Source organism: Leguminivora glycinivorella, chromosome 13 (genome assembly GCF_023078275.1).
Source record: "Leguminivora glycinivorella isolate SPB_JAAS2020 chromosome 13, LegGlyc_1.1, whole genome shotgun sequence".
Lineage (NCBI taxonomy): Eukaryota > Metazoa > Arthropoda > Insecta > Lepidoptera > Tortricidae > Leguminivora > Leguminivora glycinivorella.
In genome coordinates this window covers 1752482-1775775 of record NC_062983.1, presented here as the reverse complement: position 1 = coordinate 1775775, position 23294 = coordinate 1752482, and the positions used below count along the sequence as shown (strand labels likewise).

The 23294-nt window shown below is 38.3% G+C and overlaps 1 protein-coding gene across 2 annotated transcripts; it reads left to right on the top strand.

Annotated features, from left to right (window-relative positions):
* The first annotated feature begins 295 nt into the window (after nt 1-295).
* LOC125232889 (ATP-sensitive inward rectifier potassium channel 12-like) lies at nt 296-14941 on the top strand. Of its 2 annotated transcripts, XM_048138715.1 has the most exons (5): nt 296-390; nt 2390-2564; nt 2905-2987; nt 9923-11117; nt 12690-14941. In XM_048138715.1, exons 3-4 carry the CDS (start codon nt 2912-2914, stop codon nt 11053-11055), a joined length of 1209 nt encoding a protein of 402 aa, XP_047994672.1. In that variant the 5' UTR covers nt 296-390; nt 2390-2564; nt 2905-2911; the 3' UTR covers nt 11056-11117; nt 12690-14941. The 2 variants fall into 2 exon arrangements, with proteins under 2 accessions (XP_047994672.1, XP_047994671.1); XM_048138714.1 differs by lacking the exon at nt 2390-2564.
* The last annotated feature ends 8353 nt before the right edge of the window (nt 14942-23294 follow it).

Below are 23294 nucleotides of genomic sequence, written 5' to 3'. Positions count from 1 at the left end.
AATAATGATAATCTCCCTTTTCCCTCCCGCTTACCACTCGAGTACGGGTATGCACCCGAGTGGTTATGTGGGACTCCTTGAAACCCAGTCTACCCACTAAACAACCAAGCAAAAATTCTGGAATTCGAACTCCCGACCTCGTATGTGCCGTTCCATACATTAGTCCACCCCTTTACTGACTGAGCTACGAACGAGTTAATGATTTTCGCCCTGCCTGTACTCCTATCTTATCATTCTTATCTATAAACACCTAAACTACTACATAAGCGGAGGATTGTGTCTCGCCTGCTTTCAAGTTAAACATGATACAAATGATTACGTTATACGTAATTACTTTTACTTGTGATATTAATTATTCGGCAGTTCAGTGACAGTGGATTTGGATTACAGGTATTTCTTTGTTACTGTATTATCTTACATACATACAATCACGCCTGTATCCCATACAGGGGTAGGCAGAACACATGAAACTACTAAAGCTTCAGTGCCACTCTTGGCAAATAAGGGGTTGAAAGAAAACGAAACTGTGACATTGCAGTGACAGGTTGCCAGCCTCTCGCCTAAGCCACAATTTAACCCATATCCCACAGTCGCCTTCTACGACACCCACGCGAAGAAAGGGGGTCACCTTAAGTGTGGAAGAGTGGTTCTTACTGAAAGTTGAGCAGTTCCATGTGCTCTGCTTATCCCTTTTGGGAATACAGCTGTGCGTTTATGTATCTACTAGCTTTAGAAAGAGACAAAAAGTAGCCTATGTCACTCTCCATCCCTTCAACTATCTCCACTTAACATGTAGTTTTAGTTATTGTATAATTTGAATGCTGCCAAAACACCTAAAAAGTTGGTACACACAATTTATGTAAGACCTATCATGTTAACACTTTTTAAATGCGAATAAAGAATTATGAATTATATGAATTATGAATTAAAAAATCACGTCAATTCATCGCTCCGTTTTGCTGTGAAAGACGGACAAAGAAACAGACACACACTTTCCCATTTATAATATAAATAAATATATATCATTATATATGGATGAATGTATGATTTGTATGGTACTTACTGTAACATCACGATTTATGTTCTTTCAAATTTTAGTGGCACTGAACTGGATCCTTTTCGTGTGTTCTACCTACCCATTTTTAAAATATAGACCTTTGCTTATTAACTTAATTTTCTTTACCTGGGATAAGACTCTTATAAAGTTCATTTAAGACAATTTTGTACCGACTTCTAGAGTAATTATTTCAGCGTAGCTCATAAGGTATACATTGGACATGAACGATTCGAATTTCCACTGATATTCATGATTTGCACCGATAGCATGATAATATATTTATTTCTATCGCACTTACAAATAGTGTGAAAGGGACGGCCTGATGTTATACCTCTATAAGGTCCTAATTTATTAGATGCAGATATTTTTACAGCTGATAGTACTCGGTCTCTGGAGTATATTAAACCGTGAAACATTATAGCTTTTACGATGTTTTTTTGGAGAAAACGGAAAAACAAATTTGCTACGTAAAAACACCCTGTTTATGTTATTATTAAATGAAAACTCATTGAACAGATTCTAGTACCTCTTTTACGTACCACTTAACTGTAACTGGCCACTTCAATGACTTGTGCAGTTTTCCCGCCGAACCTTTACGACATTTACAACAAACAATTGTTGACATGACAGACAGTGTTATTGTGACATGTGATAATGCACATGATGATTTTTTTTTGACGAAATTATAATTATGTTTTTTGTTAGGAAAATGAAATCAAAAAAGTTACATGAAAAGATTTCTTAATTTATGTTTAAAGTTAATTATTTTAATGTAAAATATCATGTGTTAAAATATCTGCAACTAATAAATTAGGACCTTATATAATTTATTGCGAGACCGTGCTTGTCTGCCTGCAGAGAAAAAATAATCCGTCTTTAGGCACTGGTCCCAGCGCGAGCTAGTAAGCTATGAGCTATCGGCTATAAAAACGAACAAAAGATAAGCACTCCCGTGCAAATACAAGAGACACGGCGATTTTGATAGCTCACCTCTGGGCGAGTAACTAACTAACTATAAACATCGCCGTGTCTCTTTTATTTACATGGGAGTGATTATCTTTTGTTCGTTTTTATAGCCGATAGCTCATAGTTTACTAGCTAGCGGTGGGACCAGTGCCATATCGTGATAAACGCACAGGGTGACTTCATCTTCAGTAACTGATGATTAAAGATCGTTATCAGCGTGCTGTATTGGTGACAGAGTATGGTTGGCAAAAATACAAATACACAAATATTTAAAACATTATATACATAACAAAACATGAAATACATACATATTTATAGTTGCTTATCCAAATTACATCGAATAAATAACTAAAATTTCTTCAACAGATTTGGATGTCAGTCACTGTCGTTCACGTCGATTAGAAAAAATCCATTTTAAATAACGAAATGACCTTTCTACATTGACAGAAGTTACAGGAAAGTAATTTAACTCTTTAACATACTGCACGCAATTTTTGTTGACGTCCTCCGGCATATCCACTAGTAAATATTGTATTTAAATGTATTTTTCTTTTCAACCGCACCATTTGCCACAAAAAGTGCACCTTGACAACGATCTTTATTGATAGCTCACCGCTGAGCGAGCAACTATAAACATCGCCGCCGTGTCTCTTTTATTAGCACGGGAGTGCTTATCTTTTGTTCCTTTTATAGCCGATAGCTCATAGCTTACTTAACTAGCTCGCGGTGGGACCAGTGCCAATCGTGATAAACGCACAGGGTGACTTCATCTTCAGTAACTGATGATTATACATACATATTCGTCACTACATAGGCTTTCGTACTTAACCCTCGACACTTTTAATTTCATTGTTATATTTGAGCCTGTAATATTTTTATAGCTCCATAATGCCGAATAATCAAGAATTAGAAGACACTGACGTAGAACCATTGGTGAAACCAGGCATCTACCATTTTCGAAATAGTAAGTATTATATTTCATCGAATGTCTTATTATGCTTTGATTTATTTCCTTTGTAACAAAATATGTTGGCGACCGGTCTGGCGTAGTTGGTAGTGACCCTGCCTGCTAACGCGCGGTTCCGGGTTCGAAACCCGGTAAGGGCATTTATTTGTGTGATGAACACAGATATTTGTTCCTGAGTCATGGATGTTTTCTATGTATATGTATAAGTATGTGTTTATCTATATAAGTATGTATATCGTCGCCTAGCACCCACATAGTACAAGCTTTGCTTAGTTTGGGGCTAGGTTGATCTGTGTAAGGTGTCCCCCAATATTTATTTATTTATGTGACATGACAAGGTATTTTCTTAATATATTTCTGTACACAATTGAACAAAACACAATAGCTGAATAATTGATGATATTATAATATTGGCTACGTGCACGACAATTTTATTACGCCCACTACCATGTGAACTTGAAGTGGAAAATGTCAAAAAATGACATGTAAACAAACATTATATTTTAACGATTTTTCGTTAATTTTAAATAAATCGAATAACAAGAGCTACTATTTCAAGTGTAATTTAGGTAGATAGATTATAAAGACATGGATATAATACCAAAAATCAGTTTCCAAAGCCATTACTCACGGTATAAACTTCCAACCCCAGACTACAGAAAGAGTCAATAAATTGGTGCTGGCAGGGCATATAAGGAATCTTGAAGAACATAGGAGTAATGGTACAAGTTCTTCAAGCTAGTAATATAGTATTCGCTAAACCTCCGTCCCGTTAATGCCATATAAAACAAATCTAAACGTAAGTACCTAGTCATGTCCGCGGCCGCAGAAATATCCGACACGGGCCTATTCCCAGGCTAGGCCTGAATCTTTAAGCATATTTTTATACGGTAGGAAAAATACTAACAGCGTATTGAACAATATTAGGTAAACAATGCTTAAATATAATTTATTATAATGTTTTGTTTTGACATGTCACTTACGTTTTCTTTTCACCGTAGCTATCCATTTAGTTCTTTGATCCAATTTCCAGTGTGCTCTAAGAAACGCATAGAACCTGCAACGACTATTTATGCCATTATTTCTACAATTAACCACGAAACAACATTAATGCCCCATATCAAACATTACACATTGTATTATATTTTATGAGTTTTGATAGATGACAACCACAATCAGTGTCGATTTTGACCACCGCAAGCACTGCGATCGCTTTGCTTACCCCCTCCATGCACTTCGCACGAAGCCAATATCCAACATGGGTGGCCAGACACCTTCAGTAACTTACCACCACCGCCACCTGGTGCAGCGGCCCAAAGTGTGTCATGGGGGCGATTTTCGAATCTCGCATACGGGATTTTGTCACTAAAATACCGGTTGAAAACGGTGACTTGCTTATTATTTTCAGTGACAATTTTTTGAATTCGAACGCGTGAGACTCAAAAATCGGCCCGATGGCCTCCAACACTGGCCTCTAGGCTTGTGTCGTTCACGAACTATGAACTGTTAGGAATAAAATCCCATCAATGACCGAAATGAACTGAATCTTTCCGTGGTCTGAGAATCGGTCTTTGCTCATTTAGTTCAGTATAGAATCGGCGAGCGCGAGCGGTTTGGATCGAGAACGAGTGTGTGACTGCGCCGACCGAGAGCGAGAGCTACTTAGCAGAGCAACAAAAAAAAGTCAAGTTTTCATATTAAACTACGGTTACTTACAACCTTTCGGCCCGGAAAGTTTCTATCTGTAGACTATTCGTATCATTTTGACACTATTCATTGACACAGTGGTCGCTGGTCTGGCTGAACTAAATGAGCAAAAGACCTAAAAGAGCGAACTAGTTCGTGGGAGCGATTGAACGAGATCGGAGCGCTCCGATCAACGAACGAAACGGCACAAGCCTACTGGCCCCGATCCTCCGCGTTTCTCTCCAGTTCTCAACCTGGAGTTCGAGTAGGTGGGCACATTTTTCAAAGTTATCCACTTTTTTGTAACATGGGTATTCATAACGCTATTCATACTCAGAATCGCGAGGTCTTTCGATCCTGATAGGAGAAAAAAAAATGTTCCAAGATTTCCATACATTTTTCAAATTTAACCTTCCATTCCGTTACCGCCAAACAAAATGTATGAAAAAATGGTAACGAAAAAACCTTGGGACACTTTTTTTCTCCTATTAGGATTGAAACATCTCGCGATTCTGAGTGGAAACCACATAAAAATTTCCAAATCCAAAAAAAAGTGAGGTGGACAACTTTAAAAAAAATGGCCCAGGTCCGCCCCCAAAGCATCCTCCCGACGGTATCTATAATAGACCGGCCGGGCGGCGTTTTGCCTGCATTCCCTGGAAGGCTCTCTTCACCGCACAATCGCTTCCCATCCGCTCCAAGTGACCGAGCCACCGAATTCTATGTGCCTTTGTCACACCAATAATGTTTGGTTCGGCAACTAGTTCTTCATTTCCACGTTTATCAGGATTCTCCAGCTGCCGTCGGGTCTTCGTGGCGGTCCGAGAATTTTGCGGAGAATCCTTCGCTCAGCCACCAGAAGCTTGCTCTCTTCCTTTGCCGTTAGTGTCCAGGCTTCACATTCGTATGTGAGGATAGGTCGTTTTACGGTTTTGTAAATTCAGAACTTTCTCAAATCGGTATTCAAAAAGGTACTAACCAAATTTATTAAACATGTAAAATCGGGTAACACGTAAAATTGTCGAAGGTCGCTCGAAAGTGAGGGTAGTTTCGCACCGCCCCTGCCGCTGCCGACCCCCGCGCCGCGCCGAGTCAACGGTCACAGCGAGCTGTGGCCCGCAGTCTCCGTCGGGATACCACCGACATCGCGCGTGCTCAATGAGCGACCTTCGACAATGTTACGTGAGTTACCCGATTTTACATGTTTAATATGTCAGTGTCTCACGGTAGTTTTATTATTAAAATTACTAACCAAACAATAAATAAACTTTCTAATACATGGAAAACTCATGGTACAGGCTTAGATTAGCCAAAAACATCCGCTTCCCGTATTTAAGTTACCGCGTTGCCGAAATGGGCTGACGTCGGAACTTGGTAATCAACTTACAGTGTGGATACACAGCTGCTGCGGGATTAGATCAAAGTCTATAATGAAACCTTTTAAGATAATAAAACCAAAAAAAACAAAATTATGTTCTAAGAACAAATTAAATTACTTCGCCCGGTAAGCGGAGTACGCTGGTTCGTTTCCAGCTCGGAGCACTGGAGGCTTTAGTCACTTTTTCTTTGTATATGACATTTATTTAATGTTCAAAATTATGTTAATTTAAAATACCTATGCTTGCTATATCAATGCTCGCTGAAAAATCGTGGGACACTATACTTCTAGATGAGGCTAGCCAACGGACCACGGTACCTTGCCAACGTCATAATAGGCTAGTTTCCTATAGGTACGTAAAATAAAATATTTTATGCAGTGCACGAAATAAAGCACCATATAATTAGAAGAAAAATATGGACAGTAGTTATGTTTAAACATAATTTCTATTTAATAAGTCAGAAAGAAAGATATATAGTAAATTAATTGACCGTGACGTCACTCTTCAGTCATCATCCTCCATGCGTTATCCCGGCATTTGCCACGGCTCATGGGAGCCTGAGGTCCGCTTTTACAACTAATCCCAATATTTGGCGTAGGCACTAGTTTTACGAAAGCGACTGCCATCTGACCTTCCAACCCGAAGGGTAACTAGACCTTATTGGAATTATTCCGGTTTCCTCGCGATGTTTTCCTTCACCGAAAAGCGACTGGCAAATATCAAATGACATTTCTCACATAAATTCCGAAAAACTCATTGGTGCGAGCCGCGACCTCCGGAACGAAAATCGCACGCACTTACCGTAGTTCTATCATTGCATCCTCAGTATTTCATAGTGTTCCATATTAGCAAATCGTTTTGACAGTTCTTAAAAAGTAGCTGATTGGACTAGTAGGAAACTAGCCTATTGCTTAGTTACGACTCGTAAGCGTATTGTAGCTAGTTCATCGTTCTGTAGTGGTGCGACAGAGCCAGACTGCGATTGTCAACGTCACGTAGCTTCAGCTAAGCCAGCAATAATGCGGCTCTTGAGGCAGCGCGGCAAGCAGCCGCCGCCGTTTGCGTACAAAATAGGCCCATTAAAGACTAATAGACGAAGGGAAATGACAAAAACAGAAATGTTGACCCTCTAAAGGAATGTAACTCTTTAACGCGCTTTGTACACATATTTAAAGTCACACACAGGTCGAACGCGATTAATTAACATTATTTCCATTTTTTTCCAACGTTTCAGACAGGGGCCCATTTCTCAAAAGTACCTACAAGCGGAAGTCTCTTTTCAACTTGTCAGTGACTCCCACTTGTAAATTGTTACTTGTAACTTCGAGAAATGAGCCCCAGATTGCACAGGCCGTGGTCGCGGAAGAATGAAAAAGGAATGTCAAATCCATTTTATCATTATCAAAAATCTAACGCTCGATTGAAATGGGTTGGTTTAGTGAAATGACAAAGTCGACCTAAACAGTCAACTTTCAATGTCATTTCATTACACTTGCTTAGTGCTTAGATAAAATCCCTAAACCATATTAGTGAATTGACGAATTGAGTTTGGAAAGTCAACTTGGCTTATAATTTCACAACCTTTTTTAGGGTTCCGTAGTCAACTAGGAACCCTTATAGTTTCGCCATGTCTGTCTGTCCGTCCGTCCGTCCGTCCGTCCGTCCGCGGATAATCTCAGTTACCGTTAGCACTAGAAAGCTGAAATTTGGTACCAAAAAAGTGGTGAAATAAAAAGTGAGAAAAAATGTTTTCTTAGGGCACCCCCCCCTACTCGTAAAGTGGGGAGTGATTTTTTTTGTCATTCCAACCCCAACGTGTGATATATTGTTGGATAGGTATTTAAAAATGAATAAGGGTTTACTAAAACCGTTTTTTGATAATATTAATATTTTCTGAAATAATCGCTCATAAAGGAAAATAAGTGTCCCCCCCCCCTCTAACTTTTGAACCATGCGTTTAAAAAATATGAAAAAAATCACAAAAGTAGAACTTTATAAAGACTTTCTAGGAAAATTGTTTTGAACTTGATAAGTTTAGTAGTTTTTGGGAAAAATACGGAAAACTACGGAACCCTACCACTGAGCGTGACCCGACACGCTCTTGGCCGGTTTTTTAATTATAAATAGGCTTACTCTTGGCCACAGACTAGCCAATGGCAAAGACGTGGCCTACGATGGAGTGAACTCGCCCAGAAGATGCCTAATATTATTAGAAACTACTATGATGTTTACTGCTATTGTTTTGTTTTACTATGAATTATATGAATAACACATGTGACGTCTCTAGGGCACTATTTCCGAGATAATTATCTTATCATTAAACAATGTAAATTGTAAGGTTAAGCTACCAAGTTTGATCTACAAGTCAGTAAGGAAAAGTTTTTGGCCAGTGTATGTTGTACAGAGCTGTGTTTTTACAGTTTGGAAAATATGGTGCGTTATGGCGGTTGTGGTATGTGCGAGATTTCTTTCATTACATTTTCTTATTATGTATAAAATATTTTAAAAATATAACTAAACTAAAAGTAAATAACATTGGCAATTAAATAAAGATTGTTGGACTCTTGTAGTAGTAGTAGTAAAACACTTCGTTGCACAAAACAAATTACATAAAGTACCTACCAGAGAATATAATAAATGTGTACAAAGGCGAACTTACTTTTTTAAGGGATCTCTTCCAGATAACCTTTTAACTTTAATTTTTGAATAACTCGACAACAGTAGGAGGAGTAACCCTAATAAACGTTCACTAAAGTTAACAAGCCGATAACAATCGTTTGTCCACACCAATACGTCGGAAAGTGACAAACGATTTTTAACGGCTAGATAACTTAAGTGAACGTTTATGAAGTAAAACAATAGTTTCTTAAATAAAATAATTGACCTTAAGAACCTTCCCTTAAAGGAAATCAATAAAAACTGGTTGTATTCGAAATTGTGAAAAATTCAGTTGCTGTAAAAAATATTTTATAAACGTTCATAGCTCTCATAAAAATGTTTGAAACCGAGCACTTAATTCGAGTGTGGTACTAACTGCTAACGATTTCACCAGTGGAGCTATCGAACACCACTCTGAATCCAGCCAACTCAGTGAACAGGGTGGCTAGCCGAATGGCACAATCGCTCACGAAACGCTCACGAAACGAAGCGCTAGTAGATATCTATCTCTATCGCGCTTGCGTATTGGCGCGACAGAGCCAGCGGCGTATCGCTTTCGTTTGGCGTCGGAGAAATGCCATTCGGCTACGGGGCCAGTGATCTGTGAAGCCTATTCGAACTTGCATTTTGATTTCTAAATGATATATTTAATCGAGTCTTGGGTTCGCACCTTGTCGTACATTCGCGTGAACGAAATGATAAACATTTTCAAAATATTCTGGCCTCCTGGCTAAGTTAATGTTATCATTTCATAATTTGATAACGTATTTGATGTGTATTTTAGGACAAAAAAATTACAGACTTTTATGCTGTTTGACTTTTTGTAGTCAAATTTTGCCTTTGTTTCATACCTAGCAGCTATGGCATTTTTAAGAAAAGCCTGGTTCTTTTTGTTACATACAATCAAACATACAATCACGCCTGTATCCCATGAAGGGGTAGGCAGAGCACATGAACTACTCAAGTTTCAGTGCCACTCTTGGCAAATAAGGGGTCAACAGAAAACGAAACTGTGACATAGCAGTGACAGGTTGCCAGCCTCTCGCCTACGTCACAATTTAACCCATATCCCACAGTCGCATTTCTTTTTGTTGTCAATTAAAAAAGAAAGGGAAACGTACAAAATAGATAAAGAGATAATTATATCTGATCAAGACCCGAAAATTTATTTTAGGTTATTCCTACATAATGTATTTTTTTGTTTTTCAGAATCCAATCATCATCATCACAAACCCTATAAATACAAGAGCATCTTCAAACGAGCCGTCTTCAAAAATGGCGAATTCAACATCGAAAAGTTCAATTCTAACAAGAAACATCGATTCTTTACCACCTGGTTCGTCACTATGGTCAGAGCAAGATGGCGATGGACTCTCTTAAACTTCGTCACGGCCTTCATTAGTATCTGGTTATTCTTTGGATGCCTCTACTGGCTCATTGCTATGGGCCATGGCGATTTTAATAACAACGAAACCATTAATGGAACAGAATGGACTCCCTGCATAAGAGAAATTTACAATTTTACATCTGCTTTTCTCTTCAGTATCGAAGTTCACACAACTGTCGCTTATGGACATAGAAAGATTACTTTAGAATGCCCTGATGCTATTTTTACAATGTGCATGCAATGTATTGTTAGCATGATTTTCCAAGCGTTTATGATTGGAATACTGTTTGCTAAACTAACTAGACCTAAAAATAGAACACAGACAATTCTATTTAGCAAAAATGCAGTGATTTATGCTAAAGATGGAAAAATGTGTATAGTCTTCAGAGTAGGTGATATGAGAAAGTCAAGAATACTCAATATCAAAGCTTTGATGTATATAATAAGAATGGATCGTAATGATAGTTTTGATGAATTTGAGCAAATCGCTCTAAACGTGGAACTAGATGGATGCGAATCAACTTTCTTCCTATGGCCTATTTCAGTTATTCACGTTATAGATGAAACTAGTCCTTTTTACAATATCTCTGCACCAGACTTACTTAGTGGTAGATTAGAAATTTTAGTAGTTTTCGAAGGTATAATTGAATCAACAGGTCAACCATTGCAAGCAAAGTCAAGTTATACTTCAAATGAGATTTTGTGGGGTCATAGATTTGTGCCAATGATTGATTTCAATTATGAAAAGAAAAGGTATAATGTAGATTTTTCTAAATTAGGTGTGACTGAAGAAATAGATACTCCTTTGTGTTCAGTGCATGAATATGAAAGTATATTGAGAGAGAATAGTAAAGAGATTTCTCTGATGACAGATGATGTGATAAGGAACCAGAATTCGATGAGTGTAGATATAAGACAAAATCCGTTTCCCAGTGTAATGGACAAACGTCATTAAGAAAAACGTTTATTGCAGAAACCATCATACAGCACCACATACATTTGAAAGAAGAAAAAAGATATATCGACGGTGGAAAGGAAGAACCCCTTAAGCGACATTTAGTGAATTGTACAGGAGAGTGTTTCAAAGTTTTCTTTTTGAAAAAAAAAAATCATAACTTTTTTCCTATTTGAAATAGGTAAATGAGTTCTTAAGACGATAATCTTATTTAATTTTTCTCTATTTTATGAAATAAACATTTACACCAAAATCTTACAGGATCCTGAAAATGTTGTCGCTTAATTGAAAAGGTCCTCAAAATATTCCCGGAAGAAACATTTAAGCGACATCATCATAGTACTATAAAACTCACTGAAGCCACTTACCTTTTTTAACTTGTCTCTAAGATATTCAATTAAGCAACAGTCGTATGGGCAGTTATTACGTGCCAATTTGAAGTGGTATACCAGAAATTTGAAACTATATCGACACATTTTTGTGAATTATAACGCTAGCATTTATATTTTTTTAAACTATTTCATATTATTGAAAAATTTAGAATATATTTGCGGTTAAAAAACGCTATATTGTGCGTTTTTTAAGGAGAAAAATAAAATACTTATACGAAATTAACGTGTATTTTTATTTTAATAAAATAAATCTACTTCTAACAAATAACTCTTAATTAAGTATGCACTTTTTTGAGACCACAATCATTTTGAGTTTATACATTATTAAGAATAAGTAGCTAGCTTACTTATTTACTTTTTGGTAAGTGTATAAATATACAAATTACAATTATCGCAATGTTTTAATAGTTACACTTAGCTTGTTAATAATTAAGTACTCAGGCACTTTTTTGATACATAATGGAACTCTAGTCTCATATAATCACTACGATAATTAAAACACAGCTAAAACTTAATAATAAAACAAATTTTACGTTAGTTGTCGTACATAGTGTACATACCTAGTCGAATCAGGTAGCGATCGGCGACACAACCGCCGCACTCCGGTGTTTGTCGCTGACTGTAGCGACCCACTGCATTCCATTGTATAAGTGAAGCACCATTCGCGTGAAATTCGCGCCAAAAATTGTTCACTGTACCGACATCAAATAGATTAGAGCAACACTTTAACCGCTATCATACCATTTTCAATCTCCACTTAACCGACGTATCGCATTTATAAAGTATACTTTAAGCGACAGGTTCGGCTGCGGTAAGGAGTGTCGCTTAAAGCAATTAAATAACAACGTAATTTTTCGTAACATTCATTTAACCGACAATCGTTTTATTAAGCAGTTTTGAAGAACCACTTAAGTACAGAATTCAAGATATATGTGCCCGGAATAATCAATTAAGGGACATTACATCGGAAACGAACTCTTTTTAAAAATAGTTTATACGACTGTGGTAATATTGGAGTAGGTTTTAAGTGACACAGATCATATTTTATTCAAATTGTGTGTCGCATAAGGGGTGGTTTTTCAAATTCAGACCTCATTCGTGAATTACTTTAAGCGACATATAAGTCATCGGATCGCCGTGAAACCCAATTCAAACGACGCAGAAAAAAACGCTGATTCCAATGATATATATAACTCATTTTTGACCAAAATGTCGCTTAAGTGGTTCTTCCTTTCCACCGTCGATATTATGAACTTGATACTTAAAACTATGTTGCTTATTATTAGCGTGCAACAAAATGTGCGGATTCTGCATATAGAGGCCACAAAAGGACTCCACTCAGCATATGCTCCAGCATATAATGCCACAGCGCTGGTCTTGTTATTAAGTCCATCACAGAAAATACAGTTAACGAGTAATCGTTAGAGTGGGAGTAAACCATGTTTATGGATAACAAAAGTTGCCGAGTCTCAAAGATCGACTGGAATATGACCTCGTTCACTCTGTCACTATTAACAAAAAATTGTACTTAAATTGCAGCTTTGATAGAGGAAGATCAACCCATAGAAGCGAAGGATGAAACCACAGAGTCAATTTTTATGATAAAAGCCTTTTTTATGGGATAGGAGGCAAACGAGCAGACAGGTCGCCTGATGGTAAGCGATCACTGCCGCCCATGGACACCTGAAACTCCAGAAGTGTTAGAGATGCTTTTATGGCCTTTAAGATGGGTGTGCTCTTAAAAGCCTGACATAGAATTTTTCTTAGACACTACAAACTGTATAATGAAAATTAAGAACTGATAATTTACGTATTTAGGTAGTTAAGTATTAGTGTTTTGCTCGTAACCTTGGTGGAAAATTTGTTTTGTATAAAAAAATGTGGCCAATTTTGCAAAATGGTATAATTTAGGGTGTTACTTTCCGTTTACACCAGTTAAGCAGGTTTATTAAGTTAAAAAACCATCATTGGCATCTCAAAATGGTTGCTAAACAAAATTACCGCCAATCCAAGATGGCGGAATGAATTCATCTCTGTTAAAATGATCTTTAAGATGAATTTCTCTTTTTGATTGTCTCGCAAAAATTTAGCTTTTAATTTTTTTTTAAATTATTAATGGGCTTACTCTTGGCCACAGACTAGCCAAAGGCAAAGACGTGGCCTACAATGGATTAAGCTGACCCAGAAGATGCCTGTTCACCCTTGATTTCGAGGTTGCCGCGGGTTATATGAGCTCGGAAATATAGTCGCCGGCAAGGAATTCCACTGCAGTGCGCATAAGAAAAGATGAAGCAGAACGCTTCATGCGAATTCGCGAAATATCTACTTACCAAGTAAGGATGGAAACCGGCCGTGCGTTTAAGGGCCAGTTGCATCAACCGCATTTGACAGACACATCATCGTCACGCAGCAGACGTCTATGGAACTTCCCATACAATAAAATTTAACGAGTGCTTTAACGGTACCAGACGGTTTGAAGCAATTGGCCCTAAGAGTCTGTTGGTAGAATGGGGCCGGTGGAATAAGCTCATGTAGCTCTTGAGCACACTCACCGAAGTGTAACCTGTAAACTTTATCCATTTGATTGACATCGTGTGAGAGAGTCCGATGGTAGAATGGGGCCGGTGGAATAAGCTCATGTAGCTCTTGAGCATACTCCCCGAAGTGTAAGCTGTAAACTTTATCCATTTGATTGACATCATGTGAGAGAGTCCGATGGTAGAATGGGGACGATGGAATAAGCTCATGTAGCTCTTGAGCACACTCACCGAAGTGTAACCTGTAAAACTTTATCCATTTGATTGACATCGTGTGACAGACGGATTCCGATGGTAGAATGGTGACGGTGGAATAAGCTTGTAGCTCTTGAGCACACTCACCGAAGTTAAAACTTTATCCATTTGATTGACATCGTGTGACGGACGGATTCCGATGGTAGAATAGGGACGGTGGAATAAGCTTGTAGCTCTTGAACACACTCCCCGAAGTGTAACCTGTAAACTTTCAATTTGATTGACATCGTGTGACTTGTTAATTAAATACCCTACAGATACTGGTTATCCAGTACAATTTCCCCAAAACAAAGTTACGGTCAAGAAGGCGGGATGATAGATAATTAATTATTAGACTCGTTTGTTCAAAACGGTACATGTTCAAAGGGAAATATAGTCACTTACGACCTTTTAGAGATATTGAGTAAGTTCCAGTTAGTTCCGAATTTAATTAAATTGTTAGATCGAGTTGTGAATGAAAACATTCAGAGGCTCTACCATGAGTATATAGATTTAGAATACGTTCCTCGATATCGTGACGTTTGTCGCTTAACTTCAAAACTGGGTAAATCCGTACTGCTAGGATTTGCGTACTGTAGGTTGATTATCTTTCAGATCATATTATTTTTTTATACATTCAACCTTAAAGCAGAATGGATTTACCCACAAGCCTTCTTGAGCTTACCGTGGGACTCAGTCGATCTGTGTAAGAATGCCCTATAATATTTATTATTTATTAATTTTATTATTTTAAGTGGTTGAAAATAAATTGTGATATTTGTGCGTATTTATTATTAATTTACAATTAAATTTGTACCGCATGCATGTAGATAGGTAGGTATATAGTAAAGAGACTTGTGTAATAAAATTGTGTTGTATTATTTTAAACTAATATACAGAGTGGGGCCTGTAACAAAGGCGAAGAATTAAACTGTAGGCTATTCTCCTTATACTGATCAACATTTGTTCAGTGACTTTTAAAAATTATGAAGTCTTTAAAATTTTAATTTTTCATACAAAATAAATATTAGCTTCAATGTACGCTATTATTGTTGTCATTGACGTTGTCTGTCACACTTTAGACTTAACAGAATTCGCAATACATTACCTCTTAGAAAAAACTTTCAAGGGTGATAAAAATCAAAATACAAGTTATTTTTAAAAGTCGCCGAACAAATGTTGATCAGTATAAGGAGAATAGCCTAGAGTTCAATTCTTCGCCTTTGTTACAGGCCCCACTCTGTATAATTTTATGTAAAAATATTTCGTGCAATTGTTCGAGTCTTTACTAAATAACGCCTACAGAAAATAAATAGCAATATCACTCAGTCATTTCACGAAAAGATAATGTTAGATAATTGGAAGGCAAATACCAACACCAGCACGGGAAGCATGGTCGCGCGATAGACGATAAAATAGCAGGCCGTCCCTATCGCACTAATTTGTAAGTGCGATAGGGACGGCCTGATATTTTATCGTCTATCGCGCGACCATGCTTCCCGTGCAGAAATACTTTTAACTACTCCCGAAAGATTCTTATTCGTAATTTACAAGGCATAGAATAGATCTTAAGAACCCTACATAAATGGTGTAAACAAGTCTATACTCTATTCGCAAAAAACGCATTCGTAGGCTTTGTATCAGTATGTTTTTGATTTTAACGCATTGAGTTACATTGCTGGCAACTTAACAATTACCAGAAAAGAAATATTATGTGGAACCATACACAATATGTTTTCAAGCTTTCAAACTTTGTGCCAAAATCCAGAAAACTGTGTATTTCACGAAAGTTATTCTAGGTAGGAAATGTAATCATCATATTATTTTTTTGCTTTTTAGTTTCTCCGTGTTTTCTGACGCGCTTATTTTTAACCCCCGACGCAAAAACGAAGGGGTGTTATAAGTTTGACGTGTCTGTCTGTCTGTCTGTCTGTCTGTCTGTCTGTCTGTCTGTCTGTCTGTCTGTCTGTCTGTCTGTTTGTCTGTCTGTGTGTGTGTCTGTCTGTGGCATCGTAGCTCCCGAACGGATGAACCGATTTTGATTTAGTTTTTTTTGTCCGAAAGCTGAGTTAGTCGGGAGTGTTCTTAGCCATGTTTCATGAAAATCGGTCCACTATGTCACGGTCGGGGGTTTTTTCAAAATTTTAATTTTGTGGTTAGGTTAGTTTTATTGTGATGAACTGAATAATTAGTTTTGGTAAATATACCTACCTACCTAATTGTTATTTTTATTGACTCAGTTAAATCATAGATGAACTGAGTCAAAAATAATCATGGCCTCTTTATTAACAATTTCTCCTCGGAATGTAATCTACTATTACGTTTCAAAGGCATTCTATTTGCCAAGCCCGATCACTAGCGTTAGCGAACAATATTTCATACATTTGGCGTATAAGCTCAAAAATGGCCATTCATTCGGAGGTGAGATCGCATTCAGCCAATATACTACGTGATCGGCGGTGGGGCTCAAATCCGGGGGAGCTGTTGTTATATTCGCTTAAAGAGGCTTTATTTCAAATAAAATAAATAATTCATACTTTATAGTATGAATTATTATAGTATAGTATTATATTATTATAATTAATACGACGGGTTAAGAATTTCACCACCCATTTTCTTACAATGGGTGTTGTAGAAGACGACTGTGGGATATGGGTTAAATTGTGGCGTAGGCGGGCCCGTTTTTTCAAAGTTGTCCACCCCACTTTTTTTTGGATTTGGAAATATTTATGTGGTTTCCAATCAGAATCGCAAGCTCTTTCAATCCTAAGAAAAAAAAGTGTCCCAAGGTTTTTTTCCCATTCCGTTACCATTTTTTCATACATTTTGTATGGCGGTAACGGAATGGAAGGTTCGAAAAAATGTATGGAAATCATGGGACATCGCGATTCTGAGTATTAATCGCGTAAAAATACCCATGTTACAAAAAAATGGGGTGGACAACTTTGAAAAAAATGGCCCAGGCAAGAGGCTGGCAACCTGTCACTGCAATGTCACAATTTTGATTTCTTTCAACCCCTTTTTGCCAAAAGTCGCACTGAAACTTGAGTAGTTCATGTGCTCTGCCTACCCCTTTTGGGATATAGTCGTGATTATAATATATTATGTATGTATGATTATTGAGGCCAATTCTCGCCTGCTCTCAGAAATACGTGGGAATCGCATTTCAGAAGCTACATCCATCTATGATAAGTCAAAACGTCATACATCCATACAACAACCTTGGTTACTTAGGTCCTTTTATAAATGAAGCTTTTAACAACGTGAAACTTATATATTATTTTGCTAATGCTTTTTGATAGAAAATGCATTGTGGATTAGGTTTGACAGAATATAAATTAGCTGGAACATAATATGAGAATTAGTAAAACAAACAGTACTTATAATATACTAGCTTTTGCCCGCGGCTTCGCTCGCGTTAGAAAGAGACAAAAAGTAGCCTATATCACTATCCATCCCTTCAACTATCTCCACTTAAAAATCACGTCGATTCGTCGCTCCGTTTTGCCGTGAAAGACGGACAAACAAACAGACACACAGTTTCCCATTTATATATTATTATAGTATAGTATGGATAACCTAACCACAAAATTACATACAATCACGCCTGTATCTCATAAAGGGGTAGGCAGAACACATGAAACTACTAAAGCTTCAGTGCCACTCTTGGCAAATAAGGGGTTGAAAGAAAACGAAACTGTGACATTGCAGTGACAGGTTGCCAGCCTCTCGCCTACGCCACAATTTAACCCATATCCCATAGTCGCCTTCTACGACACCCACGGAAAGAAAGGGGGTGGTGAAATTCTTAACCCGTCACCACACAGGCGTTTTCGAAATTAAAATTTTGAACACCCCCGACCGCGACATAGTGGTCCGATTTTCATGAAACGTGGTTAAGATCACTCCTGACTTACTCAGCTTTCAAACAAAAAAAAAACTAAATCTAAATCGGTTCATCCGTTCGGGAGCTACGATGCCACAGACAGACACACATACAGACAGACAGACAGACAGACACACACACACACACACACCGTCGTTTTTGCGTCGGGGGTTAAACAAATGGCCCAATAAGGCCTAGTTACCCTTCGTGTTAGGGCAGTCGCTTCCGTAAAACTAGTGCTTACGCCAAATCTTGGGATTAGTTGTCAAAGCGAACCCCAGGCTCCCATAAGCCGTGGCAAATGCCAGAATAACGTAAGGAGGATGATGCTAATGACAATCACGAAGTGCGCGCAGTAAATTGAATGTGCGGATTTCGGAAAATTTTGCAGTTATTTGAAATAACTACGATTTTCTGATCGGAACAGTTGCTAACTTATCATATTATTATCGGGTTTAATAAATGCCCGCATAGTGGTGACACACTGTATGATGCCAATGAGTCAACGACTATTCATCATTATAATCACAAAATTAAAATTTTGAAAAAACCCCCGACCGCGACGTAGTAGACCGATTTTCATGAAACATGGCTAAGAACACTCCCGATTAACTCAGCTTTAACACAAAAAAAACTAAATCTAAATCGGTTCATCCGTTCGGGAGCTACGATGCCACAGACAGACAGACAGACAGACAGACAGACAGACAAACAGACAGACAGACAGACAGACAGACACGTCAAACTTATAACACCCCGTCGTTTTTGCGTCGGTGGTTAAAAAACAAACCAACACAACACAAGCACTATAACCGTCAAAACAAATATTTTAGAATCAAAGTTGCAAATGGAGAGCGTCTAAGCGGTTATTTAAATGTAAATTCCAAATTCAAACGGATCCGTCACGTCATCTGCTAGGGTGGCCAAGTTTCTGGGAATATTAGGATAATTATTTACTTAATTCATATTTCGTCTTCAGGTAGGTTGTTTAATAAATATAATATGAATATGAAAGTAAAATACAAAAAAAAAAAACATACAAACCAATATAAAAACATAGAAAAAACATATATAAACAAATAAAAAATAGGATAATTATATTATGTATGTCTTTCCCATCACGGAACAATGGTATTCCGGACCTTTGGGAGGCGTGCGCGGGGCCGAAGCCAACACGTAGAGGCCCTTTCGACACTTTAATGAAATGTAAGGGGTACACCGAGCGGATGTTGCCCTTGCCCGTATCATGGGACACACGCAGAGGCAACACCCGCCAGGGTGTAAGGACTATTTGAGAGTTAATGGAATCTAAAATGAACTGGTCTATTTTGATGAAAGTGATGGACTAAATACTGGGCTATGGATAAAAAACCGGACGCCTGCCTAATAAAACGGTATCCAATTTTATTTCCGGCAGACGGTGACTCGTCCCCACAAGATGGGCCCCCACAAAAAGCGACATCCAAGATGGCTCAAGGGCAACACCGGTGTGAGAACTCAAGGGTGTCGAGAGGTGTACACCGCTTTCTGCCCAGTGGCTGTTAAGCCACTGCACCAACTCGCGTCTTATGCAAATTTTCACTTCCACCCCTGGGGCATATAGCCCTAACGACTCCACTCTGGACGGCCAGCCAAGGCAAGCCAGAGGTAGAGAGTACTGTCCCACCCACCCGCCTTACGGGTAACAGAACTCCCCAGGAGCACTCGGGTACGTGGGGTCGCTGTTCCCCAACAGCTCGCCACAAGCTGCCCTGCGTTGACTGATTGCACTGGTAAAACCAATGGGCGATGGGGTCGTCACATCCCTACATATTATGTATTATCAATATTTTTGTTCTATTTGTTACTTATATTTGAGGGCGATACAATGACAAATTTTTAGAAAAGTGGGTTATAATTTCTTGGTTTGTTTTTATGTACCTACGTATTACGTATGTTTTTTTAGAAATATTTTTTTTTTCATTCTTTCTTTCTTATTACAAGTTAAGAACACTAACAAATCTCGGTACTGATACGAGTGCTACGTTTCTACTAGAAAATGGTTCATATCAAATTTTAGAATTATTTTTACTAAAAAAAATTACAACAAGCAGCTTTCACAACTGCAGAGGTGTCGCGTCCTACCCGGTGGGTTCTTGCCGAATCTATTCACTGTTTTGAAATGCATGAAAGCCCCACATAATAACAAAACATAAATTACATACTTGAAGCTGTATAGCATACCTGTCCCGTTTCTGTCCCATTCCTGTCCTGCATAAAGTGTTATTAATGTTGGGTTTCGCGATTATTTTGATATTTTTGTGGTAACATTAATAGAACTCGCAAATAAAATTTATCAACTGGCAACATCGGGGCACGCTGGAGGTGGCGTGACCGGTCGGGTGGTTTGAAAAAGAGGTAACGAACGGTCGGCTGACAGGACATTCGGTACTTGACTATTGGAGGGAAATCATTAAATTGTGAATTTGTGAACAAGTGTATTTACAAGGGTAGTGGAATAAAGTGTAAAGTGAGTTACTGAACGAGTTGTTTTACTGTACTTCCACGAAAGTACAACATATCAGAAATTGGGATAACCAAAGCGACGCTCAATTGCGTAAGTACACGCCCATATATGTATTTTCTTTAGAAGTAAGCTGATGAAAGCATTTTGCCATTCCGTTATCCATTCCACAGTGAAAGTAATAAAGAAATTGATCAGTTAAATATATATATGTAGCTAAAAATATCATTTTAGTTCCGGTATCGGATCTGTTCGACCCGACGCAGACCCGATGCAGGTACGGTTAAATGCGTTGTTAAGTAATTGACGTAGCAAAGGTGATAGTGATAGCATAAGTAAATAAAATATGGGTATGGAATGGCAGAAATTAAAATTACCTACCTGGCCGAATTCACAAACGCTGATGATTATAATATGTTGTCATGTTTTTCGTTATGGTAACTATTGTGTATCGGTCTTCCATATGTCAGCGATTGTCAATTCGGTTGGGATAGCTGATTAGACAGTTGCCAAGTTGGCCATGGGCCGATATTACACTATCATAGAAATATGATCTTTTCCTTACGTTGATGAGATGTATGATAGTGTGGTGCCTATTGCTTTCAAATATTTGGCTGCTGTCTATGATGATGATGATGATGATGATGATGATGATGATGATGATGATGATGATGATGATGATGATGATGATGATGATGATGATGATGATGATGATGATGATGATGATGATGATGATGATGATGATGATGATGATGATGATGATGATGATGATGATGATGATGATGATGATGATGATGATGATGATGATGATGATGATGATGATGATGATGATGATGATGATGATGATGATGATGATGATGATGATGATGATGATGATGATGATGATGATGATGATGATGATGATGATGATGATGATGATGATGATGATGATGATGATGATGATGATGATGATGATGATGATGATGATGATGATGATGATGATGATGATGATGATGATGATGATGATGATGATGATGATGATGATGATGATGATGATGATGATGATGATGATGATGATGATGATGATTTTTTACTTATCTAATATTTTTGTATTGTTCTTTTTGAGGTGAACCATGAGTGACATTGACGATGGAGAACCCAGTCGCAAAAAGCGATTGAAGACGCCTAACGCTTCTTCCCGTCGAACGTCAACAAGGCAATCTCCACGGCGAGAACGCAGCTACAGCCATGTACGAGTACAGAGAGGCCGCAGTCGTTCCCGTCGTCGAAGCGCCACAGTACGTACCCGAAATAGTACTTCTAACGGTCGCGAACGAGAACTGCTCGCCTTACGCGCGCAGTTGGACACCTTACAGCGCGAGTTTCACAAGGACCGCGAGAGTAGGGCACGCTCACGTCTTCCTCTGGGGAGACGGCGCTCATATAGCAGATCACGAAGTCGTGTTAACAGCATGCGTGAAGATAACGTGACCCCTCATAACCGTCGTGAAGGCGGACAACAGCAACGTAGGTCAAGGAGCCGCAACTTCTCTACAGACGATGTAGCACAAATAGTAAATTCTATTAAAAATAACTTATCGTCTCATCCGCATACGCTAAACAAAGGTATAGACCATAAAAACATTCTCCCGAATTTTGACCCATCCTCAAAAAACCAACGTATTGTAGTATGGTTAAAGAAGGTCAATGAGTGTGCGGCTGTATACGGATGGGATGATAAGACCACGATACATTTTGCTATGCAAAAGCTCCAAGGTTTGGCCAAAGTGTGGTTCGAAAGTTTAGATACGATATTGTACTCATGGCCTGAATGGCAAGAGAAGTTGGTAAAGGCTTTCCCGTGTGATGAAAACTATGGCCAAATCTTGGAGGAAATGCTGAGGCGGAAGAGCAAATTTAACGAACCAATAGAGGTTTATTATTATGAAAAATTGGCTCTTCTACACCAGTGTGGACTTAGCGGCAAGAAGGCCGTGGATTGCATAATTCACGGCATAACCGACAAAACCACTAAGTCGAGCGCTGTGGCTGTGCGATGTTCTGATCCGGACCAACTTTTACAATTCTTAATTAGTAACAAAGAATTGAGTAACCAGGATCGAGTAAATGTAAAAAGCAAAAACTGGTCTGACAGCGCTAATACCAATAACCATGGTCCGAAGAACAGGGCACAGACACAGGGCCCATTCTGTTTTAATTGTAAGGAGAAGGGTCATCATTTCGCACAGTGCTCGAAACCCCTCCTTAAATGCCATCATTGTAACAAAATCGGTCATAAGCCCGAGGACTGCTTTAGTAAGAAGTCTGACAACAAGTCTACTAAAGCCCCAGAGGTCAGGTCATTGTGTGCGTCAGGAAAAGGTAACGCTAAATATTATAAAAATGCACATGTAAACGGGGAATTAGTGGAGGTATTTATTGATTTCGGCAGTGAGCTTACCCTTGCTAGGCAATCTTTTGTCTCTTCTTTGGGAATTGCGTACGAACGAGTAGAGTCAATAATGAAAGGGTTTGGAAATGGATTAGTGTCATCCTGGGGCGAAATAGAACTCGATATTAATATAGATGGTGTTAAAGCTAGAGTCCCTTGCAAAGTAGTGGAAGACAACCTTCTTGACAGACCTGTTTTAGTTGGACAAACGTATACCGAGTTGCCTCAAATCATTGTTGTCAAAGATTGTAAGAAC